The sequence below is a fragment of the Eublepharis macularius genome, chromosome 4, assembly GCF_028583425.1.
Source record: "Eublepharis macularius isolate TG4126 chromosome 4, MPM_Emac_v1.0, whole genome shotgun sequence".
Lineage (NCBI taxonomy): Eukaryota > Metazoa > Chordata > Lepidosauria > Squamata > Eublepharidae > Eublepharis > Eublepharis macularius.
Window position 1 is genome coordinate 91,694,077 of NC_072793.1, and position 23,487 is coordinate 91,717,563.

General features: G+C 43.5%; 1 protein-coding gene across 1 annotated transcript in view; it reads left to right on the forward strand.

Annotated features, from left to right (window-relative positions):
* The window catches only part of FAF2 (Fas associated factor family member 2), a 35,343-nt gene that overhangs the window by 763 nt on the left and 11,093 nt on the right, over positions 1-23,487 (forward strand). The window contains exon 2 of the mRNA XM_054978194.1: positions 23,114-23,182. Coding sequence (XP_054834169.1) covers positions 23,114-23,182 — 69 coding nt within the window. The remainder of the gene's footprint in view (positions 1-23,113; positions 23,183-23,487) is intronic.

Sequence of the window (23,487 nt, forward strand, 5' to 3'; positions counted from 1 at the left end):
AAACAACAGGAAGTGAGTCAGTGTACCTGTACGTAGGAAAAACTGTCCAGTCCAGTCCAGTCCAGTCCATGCTAGTTATTAAGATGTGGATTAGTTGTACTGAGTGGGACGTGTAAGTCTATAAAAGCTTTGGGTTACATGCAAGCCGATTTTATGCATATTTACTAGGAGCTAAGCCCCACTGAGTTCAGTGGATGGAACCCCAACAAAGCCAATATGATTGTTGTATTGTTGAAGGCTTTCACGGCGGGACAACGATGGTTGTTGTGGGTTTTCCGGGCTGTATTGCCGTGGTCTTGGCATTGTAGTTCCTGACGTTTCGCCAGCAGCTGTGGCTGGCATCTTCAGAGGTGTAGCACCAAAAAACAGATCTCTCAGTATGTCACTGAGAGACACTGAGAGATCTCTGTCTTTTGGTGCTACACCTCTGAAGATGCCAGCCACAGCTGCTGGCGAAACGTCAGGAACTACAATGCCAAGACCACGGCAATACAGCCCTGAATACCCACAATAACCATCAATATGATTGTTGTTCCACATTTTGTTTTCTGTCATCTTTAGTGCTCTGAGCAACTTACAGAAATCCTATCAGTTTTGCAGATGTAAAGTTAAAAGAAAATCCTATAAGTCCACAGGCAGCATTTTAAGTAGCAAGCACCCACTCACAGAAATTTGTGATGCAGTTGACAGCTCTGATGGAGTTATTGCTGGAGGTATGATGATAGCCGTCTTTCAGTGTTGGGCTTCTTTGTGTATGACACATATCTGGACCATGTGGCTTTCTAGGGGAGAGAATAAATCACTGATTATACTCTGATGTCAAGTTTGACTTATCTGACAACCAAAGTTTTGATGGTGGAAAGTGCTTTCAAGTGACAGGTAACTTATGGTGTCCCTGTAGGGTTTTCAAGGCAAGAGATATTCAGAAGTGGTTTGCCATTGCCTATGTAACAACTCTGGACCTTTTTGGTAATCTCCCATTCAAGCACTAATCAGGGCCCAGCTTTCTTAGCTTCCAAGACCTGACAAAATCATGCTAGCTTTGACCATCCAGATCAGGGCAATCTGAGTACACCCTAAGTTGTACTTTATCATGTGTATTCTTACACAAATGTTTCTCTTTCCAGAAATTGTAGAAAACTGAAGACTTGAGTCTCATAGCTTTTAGGTTTTTTCTTCCTCTTAACTTCATGATGAACTAGCAAACATGACTGTAGTGATAAACACCATTGCATTGTTAGCAAATTACAACTTTAATTACTGGTTGCTGATTGCTGTTACAGAACAGCACTTAGAGTTAATAGCTGAGTATGAGATGAAAAATTCAAAAACTTTTTAAAAGATAAGAGAACTCATCACATTATTAATAAAACACACCTTGATAAATAATATTGTATTAAAATTACATTTCAGAAACACAAAAGAGAAATAAAGTATTTATTATTTCTTACATTTATATATAATGTAAGGCTAAGGTGCTTGCAGTACTAGCAGAAATATTTTCCATTGACCTTGATTCCTACATTCTAGCTGTCTTCTTCACTTTGCCAGGTTATGTTATTTTGTACTATTTTAAAGAGATTTAGTTTTTAAATCTTTAGGTATTTGACAAATACTGATAAGTGATTTATATTTGATGTAAACTTTTTCAAAAACTGAGTTGAGGGTGCGGGATATAAATATTTAAAAATACGTTTACACAGAGTTGGTATTATATGTTTGTGTTAATATTAGATGGAATAATTCTGTATTATTTTGAGGAAACTGTAGCAATTAGGAACACAAACATTGCTGTAATAGTGCTTGTGGCGCTCTCTGATTTATGGTTTCAAGTGGTTAAATGACAGCGGATAGAGAGACTTTAAGGATTCATTTGTTGTAGTGTCCCCTTTTCATCTGAGTCTAGGAAAGGTATCACAGCATTATGATAAGAAGGCAAGCAAACACAATTTGCAGTATAGCTGTGCCCAGAGTAATTGCTGAATTGAACATTGATGAATTGATATATAGTATATTTGTTTAGAAATGATTAGATGTTGAACATATTTTAAACATCTATTTTGTCTCATTTTCATTATCATTTATCCCAGTCATATAACTGCTTTCTTGATCTTGCTGAGCAGAAGTGACTTGTGAATGACTAAGTGTATATCTGTTCAGATGTTGGTTCAGGTGTGTGTATTAGATCTTATATAATGTTGGCCTGTACAATTTCACACATACATGTTCCAGCCACAGGTTTTCAAGTCCATAAATGTTTCATAGTTTTTCAGCATCTTTGAATGACCAGAGCTACATATATTGTACTGCACAGTGCTGCAGTAAGCAAGCTGAAGCTGATGCTTTGGAAAATATGGGAACAAATAATTGATGAAAGACATTTTGTTCTAAAACAAATACTAACACTTTTTCCCTTACTGCTGAAGGGCAAGCTGGAATATTGAGAATTAGAGGTGGTGTGTTCTGTCACGCTACTTACAATTAAATTAAAGGATTTATTGGCTGAATAAGGTTTAATATAAAGTTTCACATGTATGCCCATATCTGTTGGTAACTGGGCATAGGTGTTTTAACTTTGAGATTTAGCACAATTTCTTATCCATCATTTGGAAAGCATCTGTCGTTTGATAGAAAGGTTTTCATTTCCTCTGAACAGAAATCTGATTACCCTTTATTTTTTTAAAAAAACAGACATCACCTTGCTACAGTTATCCATGTTTTGATAATGTACAGGTTAGATTATTATAGCGTTTTATACCTGGGGCTCACTGAAAGTTTAACTGCTTCAAAACACCTTAGACAGGTTATTAATGAAGACTTGTGCTGGGCATATTTCACTAATGCTAAAAAAATAATCATTGGCTTTTGCATTGTAATTAAAAGTACTGGTTTTGACTTATAAAACCCAGATTGTTTGGGACCAGGATGTCTACGTGACTGTCTTCCCTTGTATGAATCTGCCCATAAGCCCACTAACTGAGGCTCTATTCTGTATACTCTGTGCCTGTTGTGAATAGGTGGCTACTGCAGATAGAGCCTTTTTGATTACAGTGTCCTTTCTGTAGAACATCCTCCACAGACATACCTGCCAGGGCTGGCGCACCCATTGAGGCCAGGTAGGCGGTGGCCTCAGGGTGCGAGGGCACTGGAGAGGCGCCGGAAGGGGTGTCAGGGGTGGAGACATGCGCTGCGGAGCTGTTTGGAACCAGGATGTCTACGTGACTGTCTTCCCTTGTATGAATCTGCCCATAAGCCCACTAACTGAGGCTCTATTCTGTATACTCTGTGCCTTTTGTGAATAGGTGGCTACTGCAGATAGAGCCTCTTTGATTACAGTGTCCTTTCTGTAGAACATCCTCCACAGACATACCTGCCAGGGCCGGTGTGCCCTTTGAGGCCAGGTAGGCGGTGGCCTCAGGGCGTGAGGGCAGTGGAGAGGCACCAGAAGGGGTGTCAGGGGCGGAGGCGTGCGCCGCGGAGCTGGCATGGCCGGCCCGCAGCTGCTGCAGTCAGCCAGCCCCGTGCTGCCGCCACATGCCCCCAGCCGGGTGCAGCAGCCATGAGCTGCTGCTGGGGCAGTGTGCGGAGCGTGGAGCAGCCTCTGCCTGCCACCCCAGCCATCCGCCAGCAAATGCCCCCGGCTTGCGCTGCGCGATGATGTCATCATGCGATGACATCATCACGCAGTCCGTGGCGCGCGCGGGGGGTGGGTTGCCGCAGGTGCCAGAGACCCTGGTGCCGGCAGTGATACCTGCATGCATAAATAACTCCTTGCAATAGATGAAGGCTGTGTTATTTTTCTGTCTTTCAGTTAAATCCAACTATGATTTTGTTTTAAGTTTTATTGTTTGTCCAGACTCTTCTGTATAATTCTTATAATTGTTTCATGCTGTGGGTTTTAGCCTCCTTAAATTGTTTTGATAGTTATTATAGTTTACTTTGTAAGTTGTTAGAGGGATATTGTACTGAAATATGCTGTTTCTTATATAAATCTGACCTGTTCACATTTATATGCTAGTGGATGTTTTCAAAAGCAAGTTAAGCTGTAACATACAGCTATGGCTGTTGTGCTGTGCTCAAATGATGTAAAAGCATAGCAAGTAATTTATTTAGCACGACAGAATTACAGGGCACTTAGTGAGCATAAGTAAAAAAATAATACTTGGGGTAATGGCTAAGGGCATGTGTTGGGATTGATAAGCAGGGAAAGGCATTTTTCTAGACCTGAAAAAAGATAGGTAATATCTGAAATCCTACCTACTGTTCCAAAAACTCTGCTGTTACAGTTTTTTTTTAAAGGCACAGAGCCAGAAAGCTAATGGAATAAAGATGATTTGGATGCTATGTATTACAGCTGAATGAACTAAAGAGATAAAGTACACAGAAAAATAAAGTGTATTTTCATGCTATTCCTGTACTTCAGGGTTATCAAACGTGCATCTGATTTGTATTCTGTCAGTCGTCTCCTTTGGCATGTTGCTAGAGAAAAACTGGCCATCAGTAAGCTTGAATAAAGAAGAAAGAAATGATGCCACTTCAGCAACATCGATGTCTTTGACTGACTGATTAACAATAGGGCTTGGATCCAAACTAGCATTGCTGTTGCTACTTGGTGAGCAAGATTTCCCCCCCTCTTGCAGTATCCTGAAATGCCTCCTGAAATCCTGTTTGTGGAGATTTCCTAGAAGCAGAATTTTGGGGGACATTTCAAGCTGGTGCAGGAGGGGTGAGGCTGGAAAATTGTGCCATGTGGGTGGAAGTCCCTTTGTCCATGGGTGCAGATCCAACTCCAGGTATGCTAGAGGCAGGCTGTATGCTAGAGTAATTTTGGTTGTTGTTTTTAGGGGACATATGTACGTTCTGGAATTGAAAATCATCTTGCTACTCCTGATTAGCAAGAACCACTGGAATCCTTATAAAGAAAAACTTGAGATATACTTTGTCCCCATTATTTCGGTGGAAGTTAAGCATGTGTTTAAGTTGAAACTGAGAAAAATAAAGCTCAACTTCAGCTAGATTGTGCTAAGTTGCAGGGAACATAGATGTTTATGGAGTCATGGGTGGCTTTTTCCTTCCATGCACCTCCTCCTCCTGCATTATTCCGGTTACCCAAACTTCTCCTTTGTGTACTAAGGAAAGTACTGCAGTTCCCCTTGTACCTTCTAAGCCCGAAGAAAGAACATGGCTTCTGAGGCATGTGCAGTTATGGTCTATCCAAGCTACTTCTCCCATACTGATTCAACATACAAGTAAAGGGACAACACTCCAAAGTTATTTTAACAAATCACAATGGCCTTTTTTCAGACTGTGAGGGACTGAAACAGCGTAAAAAGAAGCAGAGGAGCATTATACTACAAGATACTGAAATACTGTCTAAAGACAATTTTCATTGTAAGATGTCAGATTCTATGAAAATCTTTACAAGGTTCTGTCTGGCATTTGTTGCATTTTTATCGCTGCTGATACTTGCACTTCAGTGAAAAGAAATTATCCAAAACTTTGCTAAAGCTCTTGCTCTGTTAGAAGTCAGGTGCTCTTCACCCTGGCAACATAATTCTCTGGAATTTGGCAGTGGTTTGGGAATTAACAGCAAGGCTAGTCACAGGCGGTGTGGAAATGTCATGAAAGATTCATCAGCCTCTGTCCTTAGTTAATAGGGTTTTAAAAGTCTGAGACTGAAATCTCTGCAGTTATTCCTTTAAAGTCATCATTAAAACATAGAATTAAACTTTCCTTCTGCTGTAGGTCACTAACTGCATATCCAGCTGTACTTTTAAAAGTTTGTTGCCAAAAATTGTCCTGCAGTTTGGTCACTAAACATTGTGTATTTGTGTTTGCATATTAAATTTTATAACCATGTGAGTTTGAGTTATTTAGAGCTTTGTAATTTCACGTGCATTGTGATTTTTTTTTGCTGGCACTGATAAATTTAAGACACTGATGTTTAGTTTTGTTTTGTTTTTTAAAAAAGCATTTACCACTTCTCCAAAACAGTGTGAAGTGGCTTATGATATGCCAGCATTAAAAGGAGCTTTGATTCTTGAAAGCTCATACGTTGGAAATCTAGTTGGTCTTTAAGGCGCTATTGGATTCAGATCTTGCTCTTTGACTGCAAACCAACACGGCTATCTACCTGAAAGCAACCAAGCTAAAATCCACACTACAACAATCCAGCCTAATCAGCATTTTCAAGTCAAATCCCCTAAAAAAAACAAAAACAGAAAATGGCAGGGCAAAGGGGTTTTCCGCACTATTTTGGGGGGAGGGGTACATTCTGGCCCCATATTGCTTTGGTTTATCCTGATTTCCACAAGAAAATACGTTCTTTTGGGACCACTTCTACCCAGATCTTTTTTAAAACGGATTTTGAGTTGCTTTTGTTCCGTGTGTGTAATGTTTCCTTTGGTTTTGTTTGTTCTGCCCACTCTCACCCACCTCCTACCCACTTTTTGATGATTGGTCTTTTGTAATCAAACCACACCCTCTCCTTTCCCCCGCCTTTTTTGCCCTGAAAAATGTGTTTTAATTTTTGATCTTTTTCTTTTTAAAAATTTAGCTCTTATAGTAATATGGCATTTGCTGATACAGTGCTATAAAAGGATAGCCCCACAGACATGTTTATTGTTCTTCCTAGCACATTGCCACAACCCGCAAGGTCAGAATTTTTATTTTAATCAGTCACCTTTTTTTTAATGAACACATGCCTGACAGTAGTATATCAAATGGAGATGTTCCTGAGTGCCTGCTCGTATCCCTCTTGTCTTCTTAAAAATCTATTCTTTGTTATTTCTGGCTATTGTTGTTACCGTTTATTCAGGATTTGATACCACTTTCAGATGGTGATCTCCCACATGCGCATTTATCAGTTCTACAACTAATTCTTCAACCAATCAGTTGTGAGTGATTGGTTGAAGGATCAGTTGTAGAACTGATAAATGACAAAATGCGATTATTTATTTATTTATATTTTACTTCATTTATATCTCACCTTTCTTCCCATTGAGGACTCAAGGTGGCTTACATTATTGTCCTCTCCTCCATTCTCCCTCTGAGGCGGAGGACATCTTGGGTGTTTCCCTTCGCTCAATCAGGGAGGCAGGAAGTAGAAAAAAAATTTCTTCCTATTGGCGTCTGGAACACCCCACTCTCCAGTTCTTTCCTGCCTCCAGGGAGAGCAGTTGCCTAGGCCAGGGGTGGGCAATTGTTTTGGCTCGAGGGCTACTTTGTGGGAGTGGAGGTTAGCGGAGGGCCGCACCTTTTAAAATGATTGCATTCATTAGTTAACTTTCAGTGCCAGGCGCCCGGTAGGTGACTGTCTTGGTGGGCCGCATATGGCTCTGTAGCGGGCCGCATGTGGCCCACGGGCTGCAGTTTGCCCACCCCTGGCCTAGGCAGTTCTCTCTGCCTATCTTCTTTATCTGCTACTTTTGCTTTCACTTTTTCTTTAAGCCCTTGCTTTCTATTCTCTTTACTCATCTCTCTCATTAGCCTCCCCTCTGTGTCCTGCTCCTTTCCTTCTCTTTGCTCTGACCTTACTGAGTCCCCCTGAGATGGAATCCAGGGACCCTGACGGGAGCTTCATGGACGCCGAGGAGGAGAACTCGGCAGCGGCGATCCCATCCGAGACTCTGAGCGACCTTCCCGGTACCCTCGGGCTGGAACGGAATCCCGGCACCTTTCCGGCTAGCCAGCTGTGTATCTCTTCAAAGAAACAACCCAGAAGAGCTCAGGACCCGAAACCGACATCGCACGCTTGTCGGGAAGAAGAAAAAGTCGCGAAAAAGGCAGCCGTGGAAAAGGCGGGAAAAAGCGGCAGCGTCCGCGATTTTACCCGCGCGGCTGAGAACAACGTGCTTGCCATCCTCCCATCGGGAGATTTGGCAGAAAACGACTCCAGGCCTGCCTCACCTGCCTTGACTACTGAAAATGCTGAAGCAGCAGGTACTGTACCCATCGCTTTTGGGCAGCCGCAGGCCCATGGAGAGCCCCCAGCTGGGGACTTCATTCCACTCCTGAGACAAATGATAAGGGAGGAGGTTGGAAAGCTTCACCAGCCTGTCTCCAGGTCCCTTAGCAATCGGCCCCTTACCTCTGCCTCCCCTCCTAGCAAGCAGAGACGAACTGAGGTTCACTGGCCAACTAAAGCCGCCCAAAAGTCTGCCCCAACGTACGCCAGGGACAGCGGGTGCTTCTGGGGGGATGCATCGTCCTCCGATAGCGAGGAAGAGGAACAAGGGGACTTCCTTTCTGAGGAAGAGGAAGAAGAAGAGATGTCTATCCCAGAACAGACTAATAGGCTCTTCAAGGCTGAGGACTACCAATATTTACTATCCAAGACCCTGGCTGCCTTAGAACTCCAGGAGTCTCCGGAAAAGGGGGAGGAGGAACCCAAAGGTGTCAAGGGGTCTTCAAGGCCCAAAGGCTGTAGAGAATTCTTCCCTAGAGATAGTACCCCAGAAAGGGTTTTTCCTTTCCCCGAGTGCTTTGAAAGGCAATTGAGGGCAGAGTGGTTCAAACCAGCAGCCCCCAAACAATACCACAGCTCTGTTAAAAAACTTTATGCCTTACCTTCTTTCACCAATGAGTTCCTGCAGGTACCTAAGATCGACGCACCCGTAGCGGCACTCCAGTCCTCTCCGGCCTGCTGACTGAAGACGGTCAAGGAGCGGTTGGATCGGACGGCGGAGACTGCACTCAGACGGGCGCACAAGGCGTCAGCTATGGCCATCCGAGCGGCATCATCTGCTTCCATCGTGTCCACGGCGGCGATCGTATGGATACGTAAACTTATCCAACTCCTGCCGGGTAACCGCAGACGTCTGCTAGAGGGAGCCAACAGAGTCCTAAAAGCCAACACCTTTACCGCCAACGCCACTCTGGACGCTTTGACTTTCTCTTCCAGGGCGATAGCTTCTGCGACCGCCGATGCCAGGAGACTACTTTGGCTGAGAGCTTGGCCTGCAGACCTACACTCAAAGTTTATTCTCATGGCTTACCCTTTCCAAGGCGACAAACTGTTCGGAGAGCCCCTGGACAAGGTCCTGGTCGAGACCAGAGATAAGAAAAGGGCGCTCCCTAAGACATTCAGAAGGTCAGATAAACGCAGTTACCCCTCCCAGTCCTTTCGGTCACAGCATGTGCTACCCAGGTTTCGTCAAGACAACAAACAACCATCCTGGAGCTCCCCCAAGCCCACTCAAAGGAAAGGATCCTTCGGTTCCAAAGCCTACAAAGTGTCTCAGTACAGAGGGGACCGACAAGGTTTCGGGCCCAAAGCTCCAAAGTCCTGACTCGGAGCAGATTCTGGTGCGGGGGAGACTACAGTACTTCCGTCATGTATGGCAAGAGACTCACTCGGACGAGTGGACCACCAAGGTAGTCTCCCAAGGGTATGTCATCGAGTTCAAATCCCTACCACCGGATCGTTTCCTCAAGTCACTTCTTCGCAAGAACCTGCAAAGAAAACGAATCACCATGAAGGCGATACAGCATCTCCTGGACATCGAAGCACTAGAGCCAGTGGCACACCACGAGACAGGCCTGGGGGTCTATTCCATCTTTTTCACGGTCCCAGAGAAAAATGGAGATTGGAGGGCAATCCTGGACTTAAAGTTCGTGAACCAATTCATCCAGCTGAAACATTTCAGAATGGAAACGTTGCGCTCCATCTCCGAGGCTCTCAGGCAGGGGGACTTTATGACCTCGATAGATCTGACCGAAGCTTACCTACACATACCCATTCATCCTTCCCACAGACGCTTTCTGAGGTTCTGCGTTGGTGGACGTCACTTTCAGTTCAGAGCGCTCCCCTTCGGTCTGGCCACGGCACCCAGGGTGTTCTCAAAGGTCTTGATCAATCCTATTGTTCAGCTTCGGGAGTCCGGGATTCACGTCCATCCCTACCTGGACGACATCCTTCTACGGGCACATTCGAGAGAGAAGGCGACCCAGGACACGTGGACGGTTGTTCGCTGCCTCCAGGCTCATGGTTTCCTGATCAACATGAAAAAGTGCTCCATTGTTCCATCACAAAGGCTCCAACATTTAGGGATGATAATAGACACCAAGAGGGGTCTCATCCTCCTGCCGCAGGAGAAGATTATCAAAACCAAGGACTTGATCAGATCAGTGATTCAGGACAGATCCACGCCTTTACTAAAGCTGTCCAAAGTGATGGGCACCCTTGTAGCCGCGTGCGAGGCCATCTATTGGGGTCGCTTCCACTCCCGGATTCTACTCAACTTCCTACGTCCCTTCCAATTTCGGATCATGTCCAATCTCGACGGCCCGGTGATAGTCCCCCGGGAGGTCAAGGAGAGCCTCAGGTGGTGGACCAGGGACTCGAACCTACGTCAGGGAAAGTCCTTCCTGAACCACCAGTCGATACAACTGTTCACGGATGCGAGCCTATCGGGCTGGGGAGCAACCTTGGACGAACACCCAGCACAAGGTTTGTGGTCCAAAGAGGAGTCGCGTTTACCCATCAACTTCCTGGAGATCAGAGCGATCCGCCTGGCTCTAACTCACTTCTCCAACTCAATACAGGGAAAGCACATCTTGATAAGGACGGACAACATCTCTGCCAAATCATACATAAACAGGCAAGGGGGTACCAGGTCCTCCAGGATGCACAAGGAAGCGATGGAAATCATCTCGTGGGCAGAGTCGAATCTACTTTCCATCCAAGCGGAACACGTCAAAGGGACAGCCAACCTCCAGGCAGACTGGCTGAGCCGACAGTCCATCCTCCCAGGGGAGTGGTCCTTAAAACAGGAGACGTTCTGCCTGGTCACGGACAGACTTGGGGAACCCATCATGGACCTGTTCGCGACACATCTGAATTGTCAGACTCCCCGCTTCCTGTCGAGGTACCTTCACCCGCTGGCAGAGGGAACCGACGCCCTCTCAGCTCACTGGCCAGAGGGTATCCTCCACTTCCAGTTATCCCGAGACTACTCCGGAGGATAGCAGAGTCAGATGCGGAAGTGATAATAATCGCCCCATGGTGGCCGAGGAGACCTTGGTTTTCGTCCCTACAGTCCCTAGCAGTGTCACCACCTTTTCGACTGCCTACTGCTCCAGACTTGCTACACCAGGGACCGATTCTCCATCCCGATCCAGATTGGATGTGTCTGACCACCTGGAAATTGAGAGGCAATCGCTTTCCAAATTAGGATATTCCACGCAAGTGGTTCAAACTATGCTGTCTTCCAGGAAGACGTCGACCATGAGAATCTATAACACTGCCTGGAAGGCCTTCATCAGGTGGGCAAAGAGGAAAAAGGTGGACTACATGCATCCTCAACTGAACTTCGTGCTGGCCTTTCTACAGGAGGGTCTTGATTCGGGACTGAAACCGGCCACTTTGCGCAGGCAGGTGGCAGCGTTATCGTCAGTACTGTCCTCACAGGACAGGCTTAGTCTGGCTCGACACCCGCACATTCACCACTTCCTGCGCGGAGCTGCTCTGTTAAGTCCTCCTACGGTACCGTTTTCCTACGTGGAGGCTGCACATAGTTCTGTCAGCACTGACCAAGGCACCCTTCGAACCTCTGCGAGAAGTCCCAATGAAATGGCTGAAGCTTAAGGCGATTTTTCTAGTGGCCATCACATCTGCCAGATGGATTTCCGAACTAGGGGCTCTCTCTATCAAACCTGGACATTGCGAATTTCATAGGGACAAGGTGGTCTTGCGCACAGACCCCACCTTCCTGCCCAAGAATATTTCCTCGTTCCACAGATGTCAGGCGATCAACCTGCCTTCATTTTGTCCCAATCCTTCTCATCCAAAGGAGAAAGAATGGCACAACTTAGATGTGAAGCGCACCATTAAGATTTATCTGACCAGGACTGAACCGATAAGGAAATCGGATTTCTTATTCGTCAATACCTCTCCACCGAACGTAGGCAAGAGAATGTCCAAGTCTACCATTGGCAGGAGCATTCGGACCTGCATCATGGAGGCCTACAAAGCCTGCAAGCGAGATGTCCCTCAAGGAATTACGGCGCACTCGATCAGAAGTGCGGCAACCAACGCGGCATTACATAACAACGCTTCAGTGGAAGAAATTTGCAGAGCGGCCACATGGTCCACTATCTCCACCTTCGTCAGACATTACAAGCTGAACCTATACGACTCTGCGGACGCCGCATTCGGCAGAAGGGTCTTGCAACATGTGATGCGGGATGAGAACCCTGACCCACCCAATGGGTATTAACTGCTTTGGGAGCACCCAAGATGTCCTCCGCCTCAGAGGGAGAATGGACCTTTGGACACTTACCGTGAAGGGTCCTTCTCCTCTGAGGACAGGAGGACATCTTGCCCTCCCAGGGTTCTCTTAATTCCTCTGCCTCTGTTTGCCTATCTGCATCACTCTGTTCTTCATGTCTGACAGTAGTGTTGTCCTGTACCCTTGAAGTTGTATGTTTATTCTCCGTGTTCTCACGTTGTTCTAGTTTCTGATGTCCCCATGTTTTAGGGATCTGTTTTTTCCCTTCTTATGCTACAAGGGCTGAGTTTTTCCGTGAATTCTTTACTGCTGTTGGAGTCACCCGAACTGGAGAGTGGGGTGTTCCAGATGCCAATAGGAAGAGGAAGAAATTTTTTTTCTACTTCCTGCCTCCCTGATTGGGCGAAGGGAAACACCCAAGATGTCCTCCTGTCAGAGGAGAAGGACCCTTCATGGTAAGTGTCCAAAGGTCCGTTTTTATTCTCCACAAAAATCCTGCGAGGTACGTTTGGCTGAGAGTATGTGACTAGCTTGAGGTCATCCAGCAAGCTTCCGTGGCAGAGCAGGGAATTGAACCTGGGTGTCATTACTCTGTCCACTACACCACAGCAACTCTCACAGCACAACACCTGGACACCCCAAGACCAGTGGGCCAGGGGTTAAGGACTCTTTTACTGTCTTAGTACTGCAAGGAACTCTAATACATGCTCTGAAGAACCTGGAGCAATTAAGTAAAATGTACTCAGCAGACCAACTTTATTGCTTGTAATTGAGAACCTGTGTGTGTGATAATGTGCTCTTCCCTGTGTTTTGTATTTTGTCCCCTTTCTTACCCCTTTCAAATTCACTCACCAATTTCCCTATTTTCTATAATAAACCTTTCCATAAGGACATTTTCTGGCTTCCTTAGTACAATACATCTCTCTGGGATATTTCTCTGAATCTCTTCCCTACATGCTAGATCACCTGGGCACTACGTAGTTAACTATAAAGTATTTTCCAGGGTTTCTATTGGGCTAGGACTGAGCTGGAAGGGCACCTTCTCAGTAGGTCAGTCTAGATGTTCTCAGGAGCTTCCTGAGTGGTGGCAGGGGGTTACCAGGATGTTTTCCAGGGAAACCATAGTCTAGAGGAGTTCTCAAGAAGGAAAGCCAACAAAAATGCTTCACTTTCTGTGTGGTGACTTTGCATATAGGAGAAGAAGCTGCACTATAATGCTGAGAATTGTCATTTTCCCCGCTATTCTTTAGCAGTATATCAGCGTATCCATATGATGCATGTGCAAAACTAAAAAGGAAAGGGAGGTTATAGGTATGATGCCATCAATGATGATAGTACCTCTTGCTTGAAAATCCTGACTATTTAAGACACGTCTGGAAGAAAATAAACCAACTCCAAAATAAGAAAAATGCAGAGGGAGAGCAGATGTGCAGAAGATTCCCCCCACCCCCAATAAGCCAGTGCTTGTGGAAATACTGCTAAGAAAGCCAGGAATAAGTTGAGTGAGTAGAAAACCCCAAAGAAGCATACCAGATTTTTTTCAGAATGCTGTTCCAAAGTGTAGGGCCCATCACAGTGAATCAACAAGTGGATAAGTAGGAGTAAAATTAGTAAAAATGTTTGTGCAGTGGTTTCTTATTTTCCCTAGGAAAATTAGACAAATTAACATTGACCAAAGCTGCCCTAAAACATTCCACAGTGAGACACCTTTTTATTGCCTTGCCCACATTAAACTGTGGCCTGTTGTTAGTATGCTGCTACCAACATTCACTGGCATTATGAGGGCAGTATGTTCGTGCAGCCCATAGCCACCTGGGTTTGGAAAGGAATTGTCTTCCACAATACTCCAAGAAAATTCCCTCTCTGTTATGCCACCTGGCATATCAGGATGGAGAATATCCTCTTTACAAACGGAGGCAGTGATAGGTAATGTAATTGTATAATTCAGTGTAGCCTGTGATGTGTTTATAAAAAAATGTTAATTTATGATTGACACTTTTCCATGGTATTGTAGTGCCTGCTAAAAAATTTATTTTTTTCTGGTATCACTACCCCAGCATATCATCTCAACCATTGTTTGCTGGATGATTCTGGTAGTTAGATAGCTACATTTTTTGTTTGAAAAGGGTAAGTTAAGGGATGTCTTTGTGAACATCATGTACATTTTATACTTAAAGTTTGCAAATATTCTAGTGTTTGAAAAACAAATAATGGTAGTTATGGTCGTTATGTAGTCTCTTTGTTGGTAATTGGTTAAATGGAACAGTTGTGTTAAAACTGAGAATGTTTTTTTTTATTCTGTATACACAAATTATGCAATTGACTACAGTGGGGGTATTTCTGATATTCTTGAAGCATTCGGAAAATACTTTGTATTCCAGGCACTAAAAATGTCTTTTTCAAACTTTGCATAATAGTGTGCAGGTGGTAATAATAATAATAACATTCTATTTATATACCACCCTACAAGACAACTTAATGCCCACTCAGAGTGGTTTACAAAGTATGCCATTATTCCCACACCCTGTGAGGTGGGTGGGGCTGAGAGAGCTCCAGATAGCCTGACTAGCCCAAGGTCACCCAGTGCCTTCAAGTGGGGAATCAAAACCGGCTCTCCAGATTAGAGTCCCGCGCTCCTTACCACTACACCAAACTGGCTCTCTGGTAGTAATTTTCCATGGTTGCTGTAAAACTGGTCTCGTGTGTCTTCAGGAGGTCCTTTCATTCACAGAAAAATTGAGTGCAGTGTTGGATGCAAGTATAGCGATGGATCCCATGGAGGGTTTCTACTGGTGAAGGGGGAGAGATTTTGTCTGTTTTTTTCTTTTACTGCATGCCTCCAGTTCTACCTCATGTTGTTCCTGTGGGGTTCCTGTTCCCCAGAGATCGCACTTTAGGGGCATTTGTGGGCTGCAGCAGGAGAGGAGAGCAAGGAAATCACACTCTGATGACAGAAATCCTTCCATATCAGTGCATATATTTGTCAGGATCTAAACCAGAGGCACTTGATTTCATGGTTTTACGAGTTAGCAGAATTCAGCATTGAGAACTGCATCTTTACTGGTAGTTTGTGTGGGAAATGTTCCAGTGCTGCACAAACGCCATGCTGTTATAACAGTTATGAGAAGATAATACTAGCTGTTAGAAGAGCCAAGAAATTTTCCGACTTTATTTAAAGCAGCTCCAGATGTTATAGACGCAGGAATGTGTCTTTGAAAGCTGAGATTCTCAGAATGCTAATCTCTACAAACAATACAAAGTTCAACACTTGTCTGGCTCTTTTTAGCTGTAGAGAATCCATAGGGCTGGCTACCTTTAGTTGATTTTCCATCAGTTCTGTTGATGATTTTTGAGCCCATAAATATTAAAGGAATCTGCTCTGCATTACCTTGACAAGACATTACTGTGATGAGCACTCTTTAAAAACTCTTCATCTTTTTTAACCTGTGAGAGCTGAATGAATGCTGGAAGTTGTTTAAGTTGCTGCAGCCGTACATGATACTAGCTTGATGCCCGTGCTTCACTACAGTATTTAACTACTTTAAATCCAGTTATAATACTTACAGGTATGTAACATTTTTTGGTTTGTGGGGGCTTTTTTAGTTGGTTTTGTAGTATAATAGCATAGTACCTGAGCTTCACAAAAGTGTTTGAATAAAGAGAAGTGTGTTGATGCTGAAAACTGATGAAGTGAATTTTGAAATGTAACATTTATTGAAGAGATTTTAAAAGGAAAATATTGTAGTGCAAGAAATAAAATGAAACATACGTACAACCTTTTTTTTCCTACTGAAGGACCTCTTTGTAGACCTCATTGGTGGTTTTCCCCTCAGGTGCTAGGATCACCAGGCTGCTGGGTGAGCTCACTGGAGCAGCCATGTAGAACTGCCCATTGTGAGAAGCAGTCCTCCCTCAATTCAGTTCTTGCCACCTTCAGTGTCTGCCCCTGGGACTTGTTCATCATCATAGCAAAGCAGGCCTTGAGGAGGAACTGCAGTCTCTTGAATTTGAAGGGGTTCTCTGATGGTATGAGTGGTGTGCGTGGTATGAACATCGACTCCTCCCCCCCAGCACTGCCGATGAACAATGTGGCCTCAATGATGTTCCTGTGGAGGGCTTTCACTCATAGTCTGGTGCCATTTTAGAGTTCGAGTGGGCTGAGGTTCTGGAGCAGCATCACTGGAACCCCCACTTTGAGGAGAAGCTTGTGGGCTGGGAAGCCAGGAAGGTTGAGCATGTTGAGGAACTCCACGGGGTAGTGGACCACATCATCCATTTGCACCACTGAGTCCACAGATCTGTATTCCATTTTGAGTGAGTTGTGTTTCATTAATGATGGCAGCCTTGTTGACCTGAGGGGTCAGAATGGCACGCTTGCACAGCCAGTCCATGGACTTCTCCGTGATAGTGATGATATCAGGGTATATCGTGGCTGTTAGTTCTGCTAGGGTTATCACTACTGTGCCCAGGTCTGCAGGGATGGTCACCTTTCCCTTGTCTCGGGACTTGCTGGTACTTGGCCACTGCTGCTCAGTGTGCCGCAGGAGTACGATGCGCATATTTCTTTGCTGCATCTTTAAGTTGCTTCCTCCTTTTAGCATCTGTATATCTTGCACAATGTCTGTCAGGAGGCTTCTTAGGGACAGTAAGAGGTGATGGCTGCAAGAGGTGTGAGGTGGAGTTGGACTGAGGGAGGGGTGGTGTGGTGGGCAGGTTCATGTGAGAGGTTCACACTGAAATGGCCCCTAGAGAGGTCGTGCACCATCTCCCCATGAACATTTAAAGACTCAGTTGCCATACTGACTTTTATATAAAATCCCTTTTCAGGAGTCTTGTACTGTCTTTCTTCAACTGTCTGCAGTTTCCTTTACCAGATTTTTACCTCAGAACACAGAGTTCCACAACTGACCCATCAGGGATGGGGAGGGCGCCAGCAGGCAGGAGCCTGAGAGCTACACAGGAAAGCCAGGCCCCACAGGGAGATTGGCAATGTATTGTTTCCTCAGGACACATTCAACGATTCCCAATAGCAACTGTATACTCTTTTAGAATGTTGGGGAGATGGCCAATCAAGGCCATATATGCAAATGACCTCAGAGAGGCTGAGTTGGCAGTTGGTGTGGGGGGGAGCAGCCTCCCAGCCACACAGGGAAGCTGTATCCCTATGGGAAAACACATTTTACCCCATTTTACCCCCTTAGGGGGCGAATTTCTTAAAATCCCTTCTTAGTGAGCCCCTACATCACAAAAGGAACATCCTGCCCAAATTTCACATTGCTAGTCAGTCAGGACACTTGTCTTTATATTTTTATATATATATATATATATATATATATATATTGACATGTGATGTTGTTTGCTGTCTAACATAAAGCTGCTTCAATTTATCTTACATAAATTTAAGTAGAGAAAATTCTGTTAGTTTTACTGTAGCTTGCAGCAGTTCCAGATATAAAGGAATATTAATGAGTGTTTCAACCTTGTAGACATATAAGCACTGGCAGTGTTTTGAAGCCAATTGAAAAGGCTAAAAGTCAGAGGCCTGAGGCATAAGTTTCCTTCATGTTATACCTTTCAAGACTTTGAAATGTGATGAAATCTCTAGGTGCACATATTCTGTCAAGTACATTACCTGAAAAACCATCTACTTTCATTGATTTTTTTCAAAAAGGAATTTATAGTGAATCCTATTTGGAGCTTATTTGTAAGATTTCTCTTACTTTGTGTTGCTGAAGGAAGAGTTGGGATTCCATTGGTGGTAACACATATTACAAGAAATTCCCCTTAAAAAATCCCAGTTGGATGATTCCTTGGTTTTCAGAGCAAGGCATGTTACCTGTCGTGTCCAATATAATTGAATGAACACCAGCTTAACTGGCTGAGTGGAATACTACAGCCTGATGCCTGCTGTTGATGGACTTCTCTATGTTACATGCTTTCTGTCAATGCATGGTGGGAGCATTACAGATAGCAGTAACATGTCTGTGGAGAAAAAAATACCTCCTCTTATTCTGAAATCTCATGGTGAAATGTGAACTCGTGTCTGCAAAGAGCATCTTGAAGATGACTCAGTATTTGGGCAGAAAATACTGAGAAATTGAAAGCTGAAAATAAACTAGAAAAAGTGCTAATGAAACACAGTAAAAGCCGTCTTAGTCACACTGTTGTAATTCAAGTAGGGCTCTTGCTGTCTTATTTATAAACTCTCAGGTAAAGAAGAATCTAAAAAAAATGATTATGGAGAAGAATCTGAAGGCCTGGCCTGATGTGACCTCTGGCCACAGCAGGGGGATAATAATGTAGAGTAATCTCAGGGCTGCTTAACATGTGACAGATGTTCAAGTCTCATTTGAATTTTTTTTCCAAATTGGTATGCATTTGTTTACGTATTGACTCTTGAATTTGTGGTGGTTCATGCTTACTGTTTAGATATGAAGTGTGTGTTATGTGATGTCAAGTTACCTCTGACCTATGACAACCCTATGAATGAAAGACTTCCAAAATGTACTACCATTAACAGACTTGCTCAGATCTTGCAAACTGGAGGACATGTCTTCTTTTATTGAGTCAAGCCACCTCGTTTTAAGTCTTCCTCTTTTCCTTCTGCCTTCTGCTTTTCCTAACATTATTGACTTTTCCAAACAATCTTGTCTTCTCACATTGTGACCAAAGTGTGATAGTCTCAGTTTTGTCATTTTAGCTTCTAGAGAAAATTCAGGCTTGATTTGATCTAGAACCCACTTATTTGTCTTTTTGGTCATCCATGGTATCTGCAAAATACCTCCAGCACCACATTTCAAATAAATCAGTTTTCTTCCTGCCAGCTTTCTTCACTGTCCAACTTTCACATCCATATATAGTAATGGGGAGTAACATAGTTTGGATTGTTTTGATCTTGTCCCCAGCGAGACTTCCTCATCTATGTTTTCTAGTTTCTTCATGGCTCCTCTTCCAAGTCTCAGTCTTCTGATTTCTTTGTTGCAGTCTCCCTTTTGGTTGAGGATTGAGCCAAGGAATAGAAAATCTTGAACAATTTCAGTTTCCTCATTGTCAACTTTAAAATTGTGTAATTCCTCAGTAGTCATTACTTTTGTCTTCTTGATGGTCAGCTGTAATCCTGCTTTGGCGCTTTCTCCTTTAACCTTCATCAGCAATCATTTCAAATCTTCACTATTTTCTGCCAGTAACATGGTGTCATTTGTATATCTCAAACTGTTAATGTTCTTTTCACCCATTTTTACTCCACCTTCTTCTAGGTCTAATCCAGCTTTCCGTATGATATGCCCTGCATAGAGGTTGAAAGGTGGGAAGATAATATGCATCTTTGTCCGGCACTTTTGCTAATTGGAAACCATTGTGTTTCCCCATATTCTGTCCTCACAGTAGCCTCTTGTCCAGAGTACAGCTTGTGCATCTAAACAATCAGATGTTGCAGCACCCGCACTTCTTTTAAGACTCTCCATAGCTTTTCATGATCCATACAATCAAAAGCTTTGCTGTAATCTATAGAACATAGGCTGATTTTCTTCTGAAATTCCCTGGTATGTTCCATTAACCATCGTAAATTTGCAATGTGAAGTATGCTAGCATTAGAACCACCAAAAGAGTTTAGTTATTTTCTGATTTATGTTATTTTCTGATCTGCTTTGCATTTCCTTTTTGTCAAACCACATTGTACCAGTCCATTTTACTAAACTTTCTAAATGTAGATATGATAGTATTGGTTATTGTTTCTGAACTAGCAGCTATTTTTTTTATACATTCATCATGCACTCTATCAAGTCACATAAATGTACCAACCATTCCAGTCAGTATGTTATACAGGGAAAGTGTTGTGGCTCACCGGTAGTGCATCAGGTTTCCCTTCAGAATGTCCCATGTTTGGTTCCCAGTATCTCCAGTTCAAGGTTAGGTGATATGAAAGATAGATCCTGGAGAACCACTGCCAGTTAGACATAACTGACCTTTATAAACCATTGGTCTGGTTCATTATAAGGCATTCATGCTTGTTCTTATGTAGTCGGAATGTCTGACTGACTGGGAAGACCTAGGTTTAAAACCTCACTCTGTCATGAAGTTACTGAGGTGACCCTGGTCCAGTCACTTCCTCTCATCTAATGAACTTTACAGAGTTGTTGGGCAGAGAGGAGAATCATGAATGCTGTACAGAGCAGCTTGGAGGAATGATGGAGGAATTTTTTTAAAGGGGTTGAGTTATTCATCTGGCAAACCCATGGAACATTCACCTTGGACTGAAGAAAGTACTTTAGGGTAGGAGTCAACTTTTTGGCAGATTTGGGGCAGTGATGTCTTTAAAGTATTCTTGCTCAGACTTCTGCTTAGAGTCTGTATACGCGAAACTCTGTACACGAGGATTCTCACGTGAAGGGAGACACAATGTTAGCTGGGAACTGTAGTATAAAAAGACGGATCAGAAGGCTTTGTTATTTTCACTTCTTTAGACACAGTAAGATCGCTTCTCAGAGGGTTTATTTCCTCTTCGCCTCCCTGAAGGCTCTGTCAATTTCCCCTACCCTTTGGGCCACAGCCACACATGGGCTAACTCTGAAAAACAGAGGGGGGGAACCTCACCTGCTACAAATCCCTGGAGGTAGATTAGTTACCCCCCAGTGCTCCTTAATTTCCCTCCCTGGCTCACAAATGGAGGGGGGACAGCACCTTTCTTCCAGCCTTTCCAAAGGGGCCTACCAAGGCCATTGGAAAGCAAAAGGAGGAAGCCCACAGCGGGTTGATTAATGTAGAGGACCAGGGGAGAGGCATCTTGTGCCAAGGGAGGCATCCCTCCCCCCGTCGTTCTGCAGAACAGCCCTCCTCTCCCTGAAGCCAGAGGTATTTCAATTAGATATATGTAGATCTTTTTAAAAGTTTTGTGTCCAACATCAGCTCTGTCAGGTTCATCTCCTCTTCCGGGAGGCAGAAAGAAAATAAACAAACCCTCTGAGCAGTGATATTTACAGGCTCTTTAGATCTGTCCTTTTAAGAACTTGGCTTCCCAGGTAACATTGCACCTTGCTTCACTTGAACGTCCTTGTGTACTGCATCTTGTGTATAGAGACTCATAGTCTTCTATTTCAAATGAGATACAAAGATGTGGTTACTGAAGAAATTTATTTAAAACATGTATAAACCCACCTTTCTCTCAAAAACTGGGTCTCAGTGTGATAGTAACGCTCAAACCAGTATATCATATAATACATTTTTAAAAGCCATTAGAATAGCCCCCAGCAACAAATTTTAAATTGAGAAAATGCTGTGAAAAAGCCTGTGACGTTATGAATTGGGAACAGAGGATCTGAACACAAGTAGGGTGTGTGTATGGTCATTTTATGAGAAGCTGGTTTTCTTGCACATAAAGCAGAATCTCATTGTTCCACAAGGAGTGATTAGAACTGAGTAAGCAGAGGACCTGCAAGGACTTGCAGGAGACATCTCAGTTTCTTCTCCTCCGCTATATCCCCTTTCCTGAAAACCTCCATAGCCTCTCTCCTTTTCCTGCTTCCTTCTCTCCTTTACACCCACCTGCCAGTGAAACTTTGTCTGTCCCCATCTTGAGCTTTCCTTCCTTCCCTATCTCTGTCAGCCTCCACCTGGGAAAACTATGGCTGAAGTATGTGGTGCCTCCTGCCAAAGGTAAGGACTTTGCAGAAGGTACCTCATTTTTCTCTGTATCCCCTTCCACGTGCTATTTCCTCTTTCCCTCCTCCTGGCAACCCATATATCTTCACCTTTCCCTGATTCCTTCACTCCTTCCCACTCACTAATCTATCTACCTTTTACATACTCCCCATCTTCAGCTATATTTATTTATTCATTTATACCCTTCATTTCTCCACAATGGGGATCAAAAGCAGCTTATATTGTTCTCCTTACCTCCATTTTATTCTTACAAGCACCCTATGAGAGAGGTTACACTGAGAATGTGTAACTGACCCAAGGTCACCTACTGAGCTTCCACTGCAGAATAGTGACTTGAACCTGGGTCTCTCAAATCCTAGTCCTAAACCCTAACCAATACACACACTGGGTTTTTTTGTGTCTTGGCTGCTAATGAACAGTAACAAGCTGGTCCTGGGTGAATTATGTAAGTTGTTTTGTAGTAAGTCTCCTGGTGGTTGCTGCTGACCCTGTTGAGTTCTCCCATAAAGGCCAAAATAGCCTTATAAAAGATCTTGCCCTCCTACCCTGTCTTTTACTGACAGAAGCCAAGACATCTAGGCTTGCACTACTGTTGTGGTGACCTAGCAACAATCTTTGAGAGGGCATTCATTTCTTAAAGCAACAGGCACTGCTTCTGTTATTTTGGAGGGTTTTATAGCTCCCCCCCTTTTTAAAAAAAATGGTAGTGGTGTTCATTTTTTATATATTTATCCCACTTTCTTTCAGAACATCCAAAGTGATTTGCAGTATAAAATTTGAAAACACAAGCAGTAGAAATTGATTGTTATCTTATGAGCTGATAGTCTTATCTCAAGGTAGAGTCTTGATGTGGGGATGGCCTCAGCTGTTTTCTCTCAGGCCTTGGTTCTTTCAGGAGTTGATGATAGGAACTGTTTGTTCTGGTAAACATCCATATGGAAAGGAAAGAAAAAGCAGCACTCATTGAGAGTATTGGTGGTAATGGAAGAAATAATCTGAAGCATCCATCACTGTTATATTAACAGCTGGCCTTGTTCTTAAAAAACCAATACTATCAAATATTTTCTTATGAACATGTTTTATACAGTGTATTAACTGTACTTATTCCTGTTGGGTGGTGGTGTATGAATGTCTCATCTCTAAGGAATTGCTTAAATGAAAAAAGGTTAATGCAATTAGGGCCTTATATTATTTTGACTTGGGTTCCCACATTCTCCTTTTCCTAGGACTTGACTGGCATAGAGTCCATGGACCAATGTCGTCATACACTGGAACAACACAACTGGAACATTGAGGTACTGTGGCCCTTGTTTTTTTTTATTCTGCTGATTAAAATTATAAATTTGTGCACTTTTGAAGATAGAATTTGTCCTTTGGAAGATAGTATGAAATCCTTCTCAAACTGTGTACCCAGGTAAATTAAATGCTGTACTGAGAGAAGATGAATTCTGTGACATGTTTGTACAGATGGTCTGGTTTTCATTATTTTGCATATTTATGAAATTTTTCCATTTTACAGAACTTACTCTGATGTAATGCTTTAGCATAGCAATTATTTCCCAAGGCCATTCTTAATTTAAATATTCAAAATGAACATAAG